The sequence below is a fragment of the Rhinatrema bivittatum genome, chromosome 5 (genome assembly GCF_901001135.1).
Source record: "Rhinatrema bivittatum chromosome 5, aRhiBiv1.1, whole genome shotgun sequence".
Taxonomy (NCBI): domain Eukaryota; kingdom Metazoa; phylum Chordata; class Amphibia; order Gymnophiona; family Rhinatrematidae; genus Rhinatrema; species Rhinatrema bivittatum.
Genome location: NC_042619.1, coordinates 170,575,639 through 170,588,895, shown reverse-complemented (window position 1 = coordinate 170,588,895; position 13,257 = coordinate 170,575,639). Strand labels below are relative to the sequence as shown.

At 42.4% G+C, this 13,257-nt stretch overlaps 1 protein-coding gene across 4 annotated transcripts in view; it reads right to left on the bottom strand.

Annotated features, from left to right (window-relative positions):
* Positions 1-13,257, bottom strand: part of PIBF1 (progesterone immunomodulatory binding factor 1) — a 391,620-nt gene that overhangs the window by 129,336 nt on the left and 249,027 nt on the right. For all 4 annotated transcript variants that reach the window (XM_029603019.1, XM_029603020.1, XM_029603018.1 and 1 more), the window contains exon 12: positions 5,020-5,170. In XM_029603019.1, coding sequence (XP_029458879.1) covers positions 5,020-5,170 — 151 coding nt within the window. The remainder of the gene's footprint in view (positions 1-5,019; positions 5,171-13,257) is intronic.

Genomic DNA, 13,257 nt, shown 5'->3' with positions numbered 1-13,257 from the left:
CCTGCAATAATGGTTTCAAGTACTCCATGGAGATTACAGATGACACAGATAGCACAGTCATCCTTGGTAGGACTGCTTTCAGGAGTCATCTGAAGCAGGTGATCTCAGGATTTGAAAGCCAATACTTGAGTTGCCCTTAGCGACAGCAGGATGGGACAATCACAAAATTCAACATGACTGAGCACTGGCTGAAAGCTCAGTGCTAAACAGGTCTGAAGCTATAATTCTTGAACACATTGTGGCAGGCCTCAATTAGCAGTGTTGTTTGGGTACTTGTATTGAATGCTCAATTTAGGTCAAAGCTTTAGTACTTCTGTGTGTATGAGTAAGTAGAAGGCGTGTACATGAGTATTACCTCATGCCTGGCGTGGGAAACCTGAGCTAGAAAGTGCATCAATAAAGGCAAAAGTGAAGGAAAATCCATGAGTGTGTCCATCTCAAGAGAAGGGGAGAAGACCCTCTTCTCAGCTGGGGAGTCTGAAAGGGTCAAGTTGCTGATACTGCAGCAGTGCAGAGCTGCCTGGTGAGAACTGAGGTATTGGACGCCCTAGGACATCACATAGCATGCACTGGATATATCCATGTTGGAAGAGTGGTCACTTTCGCTTGGAAACATGAGGAGGGACTGGATGACCATTTTCATGGATAGCCAACTAGATATGGCAGGCACAAGCTGGAGTAGTAAAGGCTGTCTAGCTAGGCTCACAATGGACAGCAATAATGCTGCTGGTGTTAATTTTTGTGGCTTGGGTATCATATAGGGAAACTTGTTTACATGTACTAAAAAAGCTGCAGCCTATTATTATCATTAAATAATGTGCCTGACCTGCTTTCGTATTCTGTGTGGTGAGGTCTTGAGGGCAAGTGGGAACAAGGATGGTTATGACTGCTCATGTTATCTGTACTGCCTCATTTAGGTTTACTTTTTACAGTGCCACATTCACTATCAGCATTATATAAAAAAAATTAGTAGCTGCATTCTATTTTTAAGGGGTCCTAAGAGAAGCCTTCAGGTCCAGTCCTAAATTTTTTGCAGAATTTGGAAGTTAAGTTCTTTCAAAAGACTAGATGTCTATTCTTATAGTCCTGAAGTCAGCATTCAGAATACTGCCTTCTATAATATTTTAGCTACATTTTTTTCAGATCTTCAGTAAGAATAGATTGAAAGAGAAACATTCTATAGAGCCTTGGTTCTAGTCCAAATGCATTTCTTATGCCAACACTCACAGGCTGATGCAGAAAGGTGTGTGCAGTCAAATGTACATTTCTGCTTGCATTTGAGCACTCATTTTCTGGGTGCAAAACTTATTGCCAATGCAGCAAGAAGTTCTGCGGGCAGAAAAAATGTGTTCCTAAGTGGGAGTACTGCTTAGTGCCCTTGCATGGAAATCCTATGAAAATGAGGACATTAAGCAGTGGTCTCTGAAGCAGAGAGACCGCATCTGGATAGATGCCTGTTTTGGTGTTGGAAACTTAACTCCTAGGTCAGGGCTGGAGTAAAGTTTCCAGCACTATAAAAAAAATAGTAAAAAAGAAAAAATAGAAGTTTAAAAAATAGTCACGAACTCTCCAAGTAAATGTCAGCAGCCATCGCCAATTAACCAGATAATTACTGTTTTATCTGGGTAAGCAGTGGTGACCTGTGCCGGATAACTGGATAAGTACTGATTCATCCAGCTATCCGGCAGCTGCTTCTCGCTGCCAGATAGATGGAGAAATCAGAATTAATCTGTCTAGGTAGCAGCGGCAGTAGCCTGTCAAGATGCTTCTGATCTTCCTGAGTTAAAATGTCTATTTGGCCTGTGCGGAACGCACATTTTAAGGTTTAGGCACTTTTTTTTTAAACTCCCGATGAATTAGCATAGCATTAGCTTACTGCATTGGGAGTTTAAAAAAATAACCTGGGTGCCAAAAACGTGCACTGAAAACCAGTGCTTATTTTCTTAGCGCTCCACTTACTGCATCAGCCTGTTAGATCTTTCTGTAAGAAATCCAGAATGCTAGGAATCTAGGGTCGTCTGGGTATGATCTGCTTGTTCAAACACCAGTTTTCAAAGATTCAATAAATCCTCAGATAAGCAAAGGAAGTAGACATCTTTCTAGCACTTAAGAGAATATTCATCACATCCTGTGAAAATCCCTTCTTTATTAGACAAGCACTCTCAAGGGCCAAGCCATTAAGACAAAACTGATCTAGATCCTCATGAAGAAGATCTTGAAACAGAAGATTCTTGTGATGAGGCAATTGCAATGGATCCTTTTTCAATAGCTTGTTTAGATCCACATATCAGGGACATCTTGGCCAGTCTAGAGCTACAAGAATCACCACCCCCGATGAGCAGAAATTCGTTGTAGGATTTTGCTTACCAGAGGCCATGGATGAAACATATACAGAATTGCTTCTAAAGGCCATTCCTGAACCAAAGTTATCTAGACAGGTCGACTCAGTTTTCTTTTGACTGAAGAACTGATTTACTTTTGCATTTTTGCTGGTCTTCTTACGATCTACTTGTGTACTATGAGATCAAACAATTCCTGGGACAATGCTCATTCTCCCAGATCCAAGAAATTGCAGCTGAGAAAGTCTGCTTGAATATTTTCCTCCCTGACTATATACAATGCTGAAATTACCTTTACGTTCTTTTCTGCTCAATGAATCAACAACTCCGTCTCTTCGGACACCTAACTCCTAGTGCTCCTTGATTATTCACAAACGCTGCTACCATTGCATTGTCTGATAAGGTTCTGACTGCTTGACCTTGGAGAAGGGATGTAAAGTAAAGAGGGCCAACTAAATTGCTCTGGTTTCTCAATGACTGATGGACTATTTAACTTCCTCCTCTGGTCATGTCCTCAGAGTGACCATGCCTAGACAATAAGCTCTCCAACCTATCAGACTGGCATCAGTCATCACGTTCATCCACGATGGTGACTCGAGATAGACTCCCCTCTCCAAATTCTTGGTGTTTAGCCACCAGTGTAAATTCACTCTGGTCTGCTCCAGTACAGTGAGTCTCTCTGAGTAATCTTGCATAAACATGCAATTGTGGATCACACCTGGGCAACAATGCCTTCTGAAGCAGTCTCACGTGTGCTCTTGCCCATGAAATCAAAACCAATGCTGCAGCCACAGAGCCCAAAAGTTCTAGCCAGCTCCATACTGGCAGTTTCCTGATATCCAGTAAGTAACAGACTTATCCCTCTCCTTTATCAAACATTCATCCTAATTTTGAGTTGACAATTGCTCCCAGGTATTTCAGAGAATGAGAGAGCAGCAGGATGCTCTTTAAGATGTTTATTACCCATCCGAATTTCTGCAACAATTGGATCATCTCTTCATACCCAATATACTCTTTTGAGTGGACTTTACCTAATCAAACAATTGTCCAGGTAAGGATGAACCAATGCTGCTTCCCAGCACAATCACTTTTGAAATGATCCTTGGAGCCATGGCTAATCCAAAGAGCAGAGCTAGAAACTGAAAATGACTCCATAATACGGCAAAATAAATGTACTTTTGAAGATCTTCCCTTTTAGGAATGTCAAGATATGCCTCCGTTAGATCCAAAAAGGTCAGGCATTCCCTTTGTCTCATTCCCACTATGACCAGCCTCAAATTTTCCATCTGAAAATGCGAAACTTTCAAGGACTTATTGACCTGTTTCAGATCTAGAGTAGTAAAAAAGGACCCTTCTGTTTTTGGGAATTACAAAATAAATTGAATTCTTTCCCTGAGCACACTGGTCCCTCAAAACTGGTACTACCGCCTCTATGAACAGAAGCTTATGTACTACCTTCTTTATCAGGGCGGGGTGACAAGGGAAAGCCATAAAAGGATCTAAGATAGGCCAGGAAATTTCCAAGGTATACACATTCTGAACCATTAAGACCCATTGATTTGTGGTAATTTGGACCCATCTCCAATAAAATCTTGATAGATGACCACCTATTTTTGACTAACTTTAATAATCGCAGCAGGGAGACAATACATGAAAAATAAATCCTCCCCCCCTTTTTTTTTTTTTAAACCTTATGAGTAGAAGATTCCCTTGGGAACCTAATTCTAAGAAAAGGGGAGGAGGAACAATGCTAATTACAGACCTAGTCCAAAGCCCAATCCAGGAATACTGGAAGTAAACTGGCCAGAGGCTATGCTCAACCAAGGGAGCTGCCCACAGTTTGAGATCCTTTTTACTCAGCCTAACCAGGCCTCAGCTCACAGCAAGGGTCAGAGAATACTGGCAGACTAAGGTGAGCACAAGAGCCTATTCAGTGAATCTGTCTCCAACTGGTTGGTGTACATAACCCATTTGTCTGTATTGGTCTGGCTGCATGAAAAATAATTTGAAATGTCTTTTATTGTAAGTCACCTTGGAAATTCTTGCTAGACTGAAAGGAATGGATATTAATGATAAATAGAAAAAATAAGACATTGCCTCAGAAAGGGGCAACAGCAGTACTTCCAGCAACTGGGATCCAAGGAAGCTGATAGTCCTTCATAAACTGATCTGCTGTTTTGAAAAAAATTCTAAATCACATCGAAAGTGAACCATACTGTGATACAAATAGCTTAATTTTTACATTGTGTATGTCAGACAGTGAACATTAAGTCAAATAAACATTTATGGACTGGGGCACTATGATTAGATTGTTTTGTGCTCCATGATGAAATAATTTAGCATCTGATTCCATAAGTACCCCTCATTGGTGTTACTGCATTAAGTGTGATTTCCATATTGCCTTTTTGCACTGGTGATTTAACTTTTATTATTACCATGCCCACCATTTAGCTGTTCATACTACATTAATTGTTGTGATATTTATAAGGAGTTGCAAGAGGTAATGGATACACAGGAAGAACTTTCTAAAACGTCAAAATATCTAAATAATGTGGAATCTTACATGATTTTGTTTTCTTTAATTATTTAAATGTTTTCTATTGCTAACACTACTTCTTTAAAGGATATTCTTCATAAAAAAATCTAGTAGTACAATATTTTCTTTTATTAGCATACTTACTTTCTGCAGCTTGCACTATTACATCATCAAGCTCTCGTTCCAACTTTTCGTAAATATCCAGTCTTGCCTGATATTCAGAATTCTGTGCCTGAAGTTCACTTATGTGTTTTTCTGTGGATGTTTGAAGACTATAAAATTCCTTTGTTATTACCTGTGGATGAAATTAAGATTGTAATAAACATAACAGGGAGAAAAAAGTTAAAGTCTGATAATCTACTGCTGACATTTCTTCAAGGTTTCACTTCAGTGTTCAATTAATTAATTCTTTATCTAGAAATGGTAATTATGTTTTAAATAATGCAAATGTTGACTTCAATTACAAGGTCAAAGAAAGACATGAATTATTCTGAGTATACATGATAAAAGAGAAATCATTAAATTAATTTCTGCTAGGCCACAAAATTATAATTAGAAACAAAAATGAACACAAATGTATAGTTTTTTATTTTTAGTAAAACTATATTTTGGATTATCTTATTAACATATGGACAACTGTATATAGCAGAAAAATATCTTATAATTCACAATACATATCTTTCTTTAGCACAAGCATTATTTTTTGCTCATGATTTTCTTTAAACTTGGCACAGTTAAAAATGAAAAAATTATACCAATTTCTGCTTCTCACTTTTCTTGGCATTCCCCCCCCCCCCATGACCTATGGAATTCTGATGATGTGAGAACACATCACCATATAAAAAATGAATAAATGTATGGACTGTAAATAGTTTGAACAAAAAGCAGATTCCCTCTAGATTCCTTCTAAACTCCACTGATTGGACAATCGAGCTGCAATTAGTTGTCATGACTCAAGATAATCATCAAAACATAAATGCTGACACTCTGGCATGTAAAAAAGGCACTCTCTTTAAATATATACATACATACACATACAGAATTAAATCTGAACAGATATGAGCATAAAGTCTTATAGCATTAGACCAACAACCTGAAATTAGATGACTTTTTATTTTTTAACAAACATTATGGAATCAGTTTTCAGAGAGATTGCATAATTGCAAAATCCACATGTAATTTGCATCTACTTAGCTAATTTTCAAAGGAAGCTATGCAGATAGCTTCACTTAGAAAATGTTTTGAGTATGATGTAGCCAAAGGCTTTAAGGAAAAATTTAGTCTTACCTGTTCATTTTTTTTTCTTGAACCCTACCAGGTCAGTCAAGATGCATGAGTATTGCTCCCCACCAGCATATGGATGCAGAGAACAATTAGATTGCTGACAATAACCTAGATAGGGTCTTATGCAGCCCACAGCTCTTCAATATTTTCTGTCTCCAGCAGCTGAAAAGCCTGGGAGAAAATTGCTTCTGGGGGAACAAACTGAGTGGTCTCCTCCTAGTAGAGAAGGGCAGAGTAAGGGAAGGTTGGTGGCCACTGACAGGCACTGACCCATCAAGAGTCTGGCTCCATCTACCTCCTCCTCCCCAGTTTAAAAATAAAAATATTGAATAAAATAGAGCTGACAGCTTGGGTTTAGCTTAGCTGGAAATAGTAACATGAAATATTTGGTTAATTTATTTTATTTATTTAGCAATTTTATATACCGATATTCTTGTAAAATGTTACAAATCACCTCGGTTTACATAATAACCATAACCATTGCAAAGGAATTGCATTACATTAAACAAGGAAGTAAAACTTGGATGAAAATGAAAAGGGGTTGAAACAGTAGATGAGGAGGAAGAGCAAGATTTTGACCGGGGAGGAAGATGTCTGAGAAGGAGAAAGGGGGATGTGGAGAGACAAAGTGGTGGAAATATAAGATCGGTAGAGGTCCGTGAGGGTTGTAAGTGACTAATGATCTGCTAGCAAAGCTACGAATAAAAGATCAAAGGGACAATGGAGTTAAGAAAAGGCTTGTTTAAATAACCATGTCTTGAGTCTTTTCTTAAAGGTGGTTAGGCATTGTTCACGTCGAAGATCTGGTGGGAGCGAGTTCCACTGAGATGGACCAGAAGTGGAAAGGGCTCTTTTTCTTAATAATGATTTCATGGTGTAGGCCTGCAAAGTGTCTTTATATGCTACCCTTATCGTCCTGGATGAAAGATGAGGTCGTAGTGGGAGTTTAAGATCCAGAGGGGAGATGTTATTAATGGCTTTATGGATGATTGTTAGCAGTTTGTATAATATTCTGAATTTGATAGGGAGCCAGTGAAGATTCCGCAGGATGGGTGTAATATGATCTCTTTTGTTGGTCTTGGTCAGTATCCTTGCTGAGGCATTTTGTAGCATCTGTAGACGTTTGATGGTATTAGCCGGGAGACCGAACAGGAGTGAGTTGCAATAATCTATTTTTGAGAAAATTATTGCTTGAAGGACTGTCCGAAAGTCTTGGAGATGGAGGCGAGGTCTCAAACGTTTTAGGACTTGAAGTTTAAAAAAACAATCTTTGGTGGTGGTGTTGATGAAGCTTTTGTAGTTGAGCTGGTTGTCCATATTGACTCCGAGGTTTCTGGCTTGTGGAGAGAGAGCTGGTAGTGTAGTAAGGTGAGTGTTGGATAGAGAGTGATTTCCTTCTTGGATGATGAGGAGAATTTCGGTCTTCTTGGTATTTAGGATCAGTTGGAGTTTGGTAAGAAGAATGATAATGGATTGCAGGCAGGTGTTCCAGAATTCCAAGGTTTTGTCAAGAGATTGTGTGATAGGTATAAGGATTTGAACATTGTCTGCATATAAATAATGAGATAATTTTAGATTGGTGAGAAGGTGGCAGAGTGGTAGTAGGTAAATGTTGAAAAGTGTCGGGGATAGGGAGGATCCTTGTGGGACTCCCACGGTGGAACTGATAGGGTGGGACTCGCTGTTGTTGATTTTGACCTTGTACTGCCTGTTTTGAAGGAAGGTCTTGAACCATTTGAGTGCGGTGCTTTTGATACAGATGTTTGAAAGTTGTTCTATGAGGATATCGTGGTTCACCATATCGAACGTTGCTGAGAGGTCTAGGAGAATGAGTAGGCAAGGCTGTTTTTCGTCAAGGTTCAAGAGAATGGAGTCTGTTAATGAGATTAATAAGGACTCCGTGTTTCTGGCTTTCCGAAAGCCAAATTGTGTAGGAGAGAGGATATTATTGTTGTCTAAGAATTCTGAGAGTTGCTTATTTACGATTCTTTCTAAGATTTTGGAAATAAATGGTAGGTTTGCAATAGGACGGAAATTGGCTGGGTCGTCTGGTGATAGATTAGGTTTTTTTAGAAGAGGTTTAAGGATGGCTAGCTTAAGGGGGTCGGGGACTGTCCCTTCGGATAAGGAGCAATTGATGATCTCTGCAATGGGTTTGGCAATAACTTTGGGGATGGTGATGAGTAGGTTGCTTGGGATTGGGTCCATTGGGTGAGAGGCTGGCTTGAGTTTCTTTAGAACGTTTTCGATTTCTAATGAGGAGGTGGGCTCGAAGTTCATTTCAAAAGTTCATTGAAAAAAAATAGGTTAAGAAGAACAAGGCAGGAGAACAAAAGATATTGGGTGGAAAGCTGAGTGCTCTCCTGTCACTAAGACTGGGGGTGGGGAAGGATCAAAGAGACAGTGTCTCTGCAGGCTTTTGGCAGGCTGTTCAGCAGAGCGATTTGAAAGAACAGCCTGTCCACAAAGGGGAAGCATAGTGACCCCACCTGAGCACAGAAAGTGGTGTGCCACCTGTGGGGGCTGCCACATGCACTCTGGAGCAGCAGTTTTCTACTGCAGTCATGTCAGGGAGGAACAAGAGGCTGCCCGTTTTGTGTACTAAAAGTCCTCCCTTCTCCCCTAGAGAGTAAATGCAGTGCATGGTTACCCCAGTGCCGGGTCTGATGAATGAGTTTGAATCAGACCCTTCCAGGTGAAGGAGGGAGAACCTCAGAGACTGGGGCCGGGGCTATGAGTCCATCAGGAAATCACATGGAGGGTAGGTTTGCTAGGAAATCCTGTTTAACTATCGCATGGCTGGAACCATGGCAAGAGAAGGGAAAGGAGAGGTCTATGCAGACTAGAAGGGGGAGTTTCTCTCAGAGCATGGCCCTGCACTTCTTCCATGAATTTGTTTTCCTAATGCATCAGGTTTTCTGCCTGACGCAGAGTGCTCCATCAACTCCAGTATCCCCTTTCTTCCATTTTCTTCTCTGGATCCCAGAGCTTTAGGGCAGGCAGAGGGTTCTAGGTGTGAGACTTGGATTTCGAAGAGTAGTCTGTGGCACTGGGGTTTCAAATTTGGGTTCATAGGCTCAAAGGACTTGGAGGAATGGGACAGTGATCTTGGGGGGGGAAGGGCTTGAAGGAGACAGAGGTCCCAGCAGGCAAGGGAGAAGACCTGCTGGTGGTGCACCTCTTTAAGAGAAAATAACTTCTTTCCATGATTATGCAGGCTCGAGCAGCCTTGGGCATAGTTGAGAAGAAAGCAGGAGACAATAAGGAAGCGAGAGACCCACTCCTATAGTGACTATAGAAACCTGCAAAGGCTTTTCCTATACATTGAACTATTAGCGTTTGTCCTCGATAGAGTAGGATGCTCCAGAGGCCAGTCTCAAGATTAGCAGAGCAAAAGGCATGTTGTACCCCTTTCTCTATCTAAGAAAAGGAAAAGTTTAAAGTTATGAAGATTGATGCTCTTGTTTTGGTGTTACATGTAAAACCATGATGTTGGTGGAGGGTGGCGTAGCACTGAAGGATTTTTAGGACAGGAGAATTGAGCTATGCTTCAAGAGTCCTTCAAAGTTTTTGGTCTAGTGTTACAGGCAGCAGTGTGCAGATTTATGTTGAGTGCCTATTTGTGCTGGGTCCAGCAGCTGCTGGTTGGAAATCTGGAAAGAAATGGCATGGATTCCAAAGAGACTGTGCAACTGGAGGTGGGGGTACCATTCTTTGCAGACATTCTCTAAGATCTCATCGGAACTTTGGAGAGAAGTATGGCTAGAGCATGTCTGCCAGATGCTTGTTATAGCTTTGAAATTGGTCAGCGAAGGTGGCTTCAAAGGCATGCCTGAGGAAGCTTTCATTCCAGAGAAAGCTTTTGTTCGGAGAGGACTGCAAAAAGTTGGTGAAGGATCTATGAGAGGAAAAGCCCCAGAAGTTACTGGAGGACAGACCCCAGGGTTCTCATGAATGGCATCAAGTAATCATAAGTTCAGGGAAACAATATGTTATCTCAGTGGTATTTGTTCCAGCATAATTGCTTCAGCAGCAGCAGTCTCAGTCCTTTTGTAGAGGCAAAAATGGCCTAGGATAGGAGGTGTGGGTAGCACTAGAGGTTCCCAATGAGAATCTTAGGGTTCTTTCCTCAAGCTCCCAGATAGGCCGACAGATGTCTGAGTTATTCAGGGAGTAGATCCAAGTCATGTTAGACTAGTGGCTCCTGAGTGTTAAGGACATTTTATGCATTAGAATTTGCTCAACACATGGAAGATGCCCTGGTGGTTTCTCCTGATCATTCTACAGTGAAGAGAGTGGCAGTAAGGTCTACCCTAAACCATCTCTTCCAATTGGTAATAGTAGTTCCAGATCCAAGTGGGGACAAGTGAGGCATTCCATCTACTTTGTGGCCCCAACAAGGAGGGCACCTTTCAGCCCATCTTGGATTTAAAGAAGGTCAGTGGGGTACTCTGAACTTCTCTCTTCCACATGAAAACTCTTCTATTGGTAAGAACAACAGTGAAATGAAGGAATTCTTCATATCCCTGGCTCTTATCTGCACATTCACTTCATACTGGACTATCGGAAGTTCCTCAAATTTGCAGTTCTAGGAGGAGACTCAGTTCTGAGTACTCCCCTATGGGCTAGCAAGAGCTCCATGAACCTTCTTAAAATACTGGTAATAGTGGCTGTAGCACTTAGCAAGGAAAGCATTTTAGTTCACACCTCTCTCAGTGACTGGCTGATTCATGTACACTGTCAGAAGAAAATCTGGCATCTACCACCAGCGTAATCCCAATTCTTCAGAAACTTAGATGGGTGATATTTTTCCAAGAGCAAACTGGTACTGGCACAAAACTTGGAGTATACAGAGGCCCTCCTTGATACACAGAAGAGGAAGGTATTCGTGACAATGGTAAGGATTACCAGCTCTGGAAACCGATGGTGATGCAGGCTCCCAGAGCTTGAGACTATCTGCAGGTCTTGGGGGTGCATGGCAAAAACAAAAAGGAAAATTAGTTTCTTACCTGATAATTTTCGTTCCTGTAGTACCACGGATCAATCCAGACTCCTGGGTTTTGCCCCCCCCCTCTAGCAGATGAAGACAGAGAAATTTTCAAAACAAAACTCCGCCTTATATAGGATGGTGCCACCTACAGTCCGGCAGTATTACTCAATGTCAAAGCAGAATGGTTCTCAAAAAAACCACCATAACTATGTACAATAACCCTTCAACAAGAAAAAGAAATAACCGGTTCACTTAACCCTCCTAGGAACAGAACCTGTAGAATCACTTGAGGACGGTCAATCCAATTTCTGCAGATCTGAAAACAAATCAATCAATAACTGAGTGGGCTCTCCCTTACTTCCCTTACTTACTTACAGAAACGAAAATTATTAGGTAAGAAACTAATTTTCCTTTCCCTGTATGTACCCGGATCAGTCCAGACTCCTGGGATGTACCAGAGCTTTCTTACCTTGGATGGGATCTGGAGAGGCCCGCTCTAAGCACTGCTTCTCCAAAGCCTCCTTCACCCGGTGCCTGAACATCCAGTCTATAGTGTTTGGCAAAGGTATGCAAAGACTTCCAAGTTGCCGCCCTGCAGATCTCCTGCAGTGAGACCATTTGACACTCTGCCCAAGAAGCCGCCTGCAAGCGGGTAGAATGAGCCCGAAGTCCAAACGGTACAGGCTTACCAAGCAGCAAATATGCCGAGCCTATAGCCTCTTTCAACCAGTGCAAAATTGTAGCTTTAGATGCCATATTTCCTCGTTTCGGACCAGCCCACAGCACAAAAAGATGGTCCGTCACACGAAACACATTAGTAACTTCCAGATAATGCAACGCCCAATGAACATCCAGCTTCCGTAAGTTTTTAGAGATAGGGTCTGACCAGTCCAAAACGGGAAACGAAGGAAGCTCCACTGACTGATTCCCGTGAAAAGCAGACACCACCTTTGGAAGAAAGAAAGGAACTGTCCGCAAGGACATACCAGAAACCGAAATTCTCAGAAATGGCTCCCTACAGGATAGAGCCTGGAGCTCAGTTACCCTGCAAGCAGATGTGACAGCGATAAGGAAAATCACCTTTAACGTGAGATCCTTTATTGTAGCCGTTTTCAGAGGCTCAAAGGGTGCTGTACACAGAGCTGAGAGAACCAAGTTCAGATTCCAAGAAGGACAAGGGTGCCTGATCGGGGGACGTAAATGCTTTGCCCCCTTTAGGAAACGAGTCACATCGGGGTGAGCAGCCAACGCCATGCCTTGAAAGGAACCGCGCAAACAACCAAGAGCTGCCACCTGAACCCTCAGGGAACTATACGATAAGCCCTTGGCGAGTCCGGATTGTAAGAAACCTAAAATATCCAACACCGAAGACAGATTAGGAACAATCGCCCAATCCACGCACCAAGATTCAAAGATTCTCCACACGCGCACATACGCGAGGTTGGTGGATGTCTTGCGCGACCGGAGAAGTGTTGCCACCATAGTGTTCGAATACCCTTTTGCTCCTCAGGTGACGCCTCTCAAAAGCCATGCCGCTAGATAAAAGCGATCAACCTCTTCCAAACACATGGGCCCTTGATGGAGAAGGTCTGGGAGCAGTGGCAACCGCAGGGGACCCGCCACTGCCAGATTGACCAGGTCCGCAAACCAAGGCGTCTCGGCCACTCTGCAGCTACGAGGATGACTTCTGCTGAGCGTATCTCCACTCTCCTGAGCACTTTGCCTATCAGTGGCCAAGGAGGGAAGACATACAGCAGCACGGTCGGCCAGGGCAGCACCAGGGCATCTACCCCTTCTGCTCCTGTTTCTCTGCGGCGACCGAAGAAGTGCAGAGCCTTGGTGTTCTGAAACGTTGCCATGAGATCCATGCAGGGTACGCCCCACGTGTCGCATATGAGCTGGAAAGCTTAGTCTGCGAGCTCCCATTCCCTGGGATCGAGGCGGTGCCAATTGAGAAAGTCCGCCTGAACGCTGTCGACACCTGCCATGTGAGATACTGCAATACTTACTAAATGCTTCTCCGCCCAGCTGATCAGCTGCTGGGCTTCCATGGCCACTGGCTGGCTCTTGGTTCCCCCTTGGCGATTGATATAAGCCACCGTGGTCAC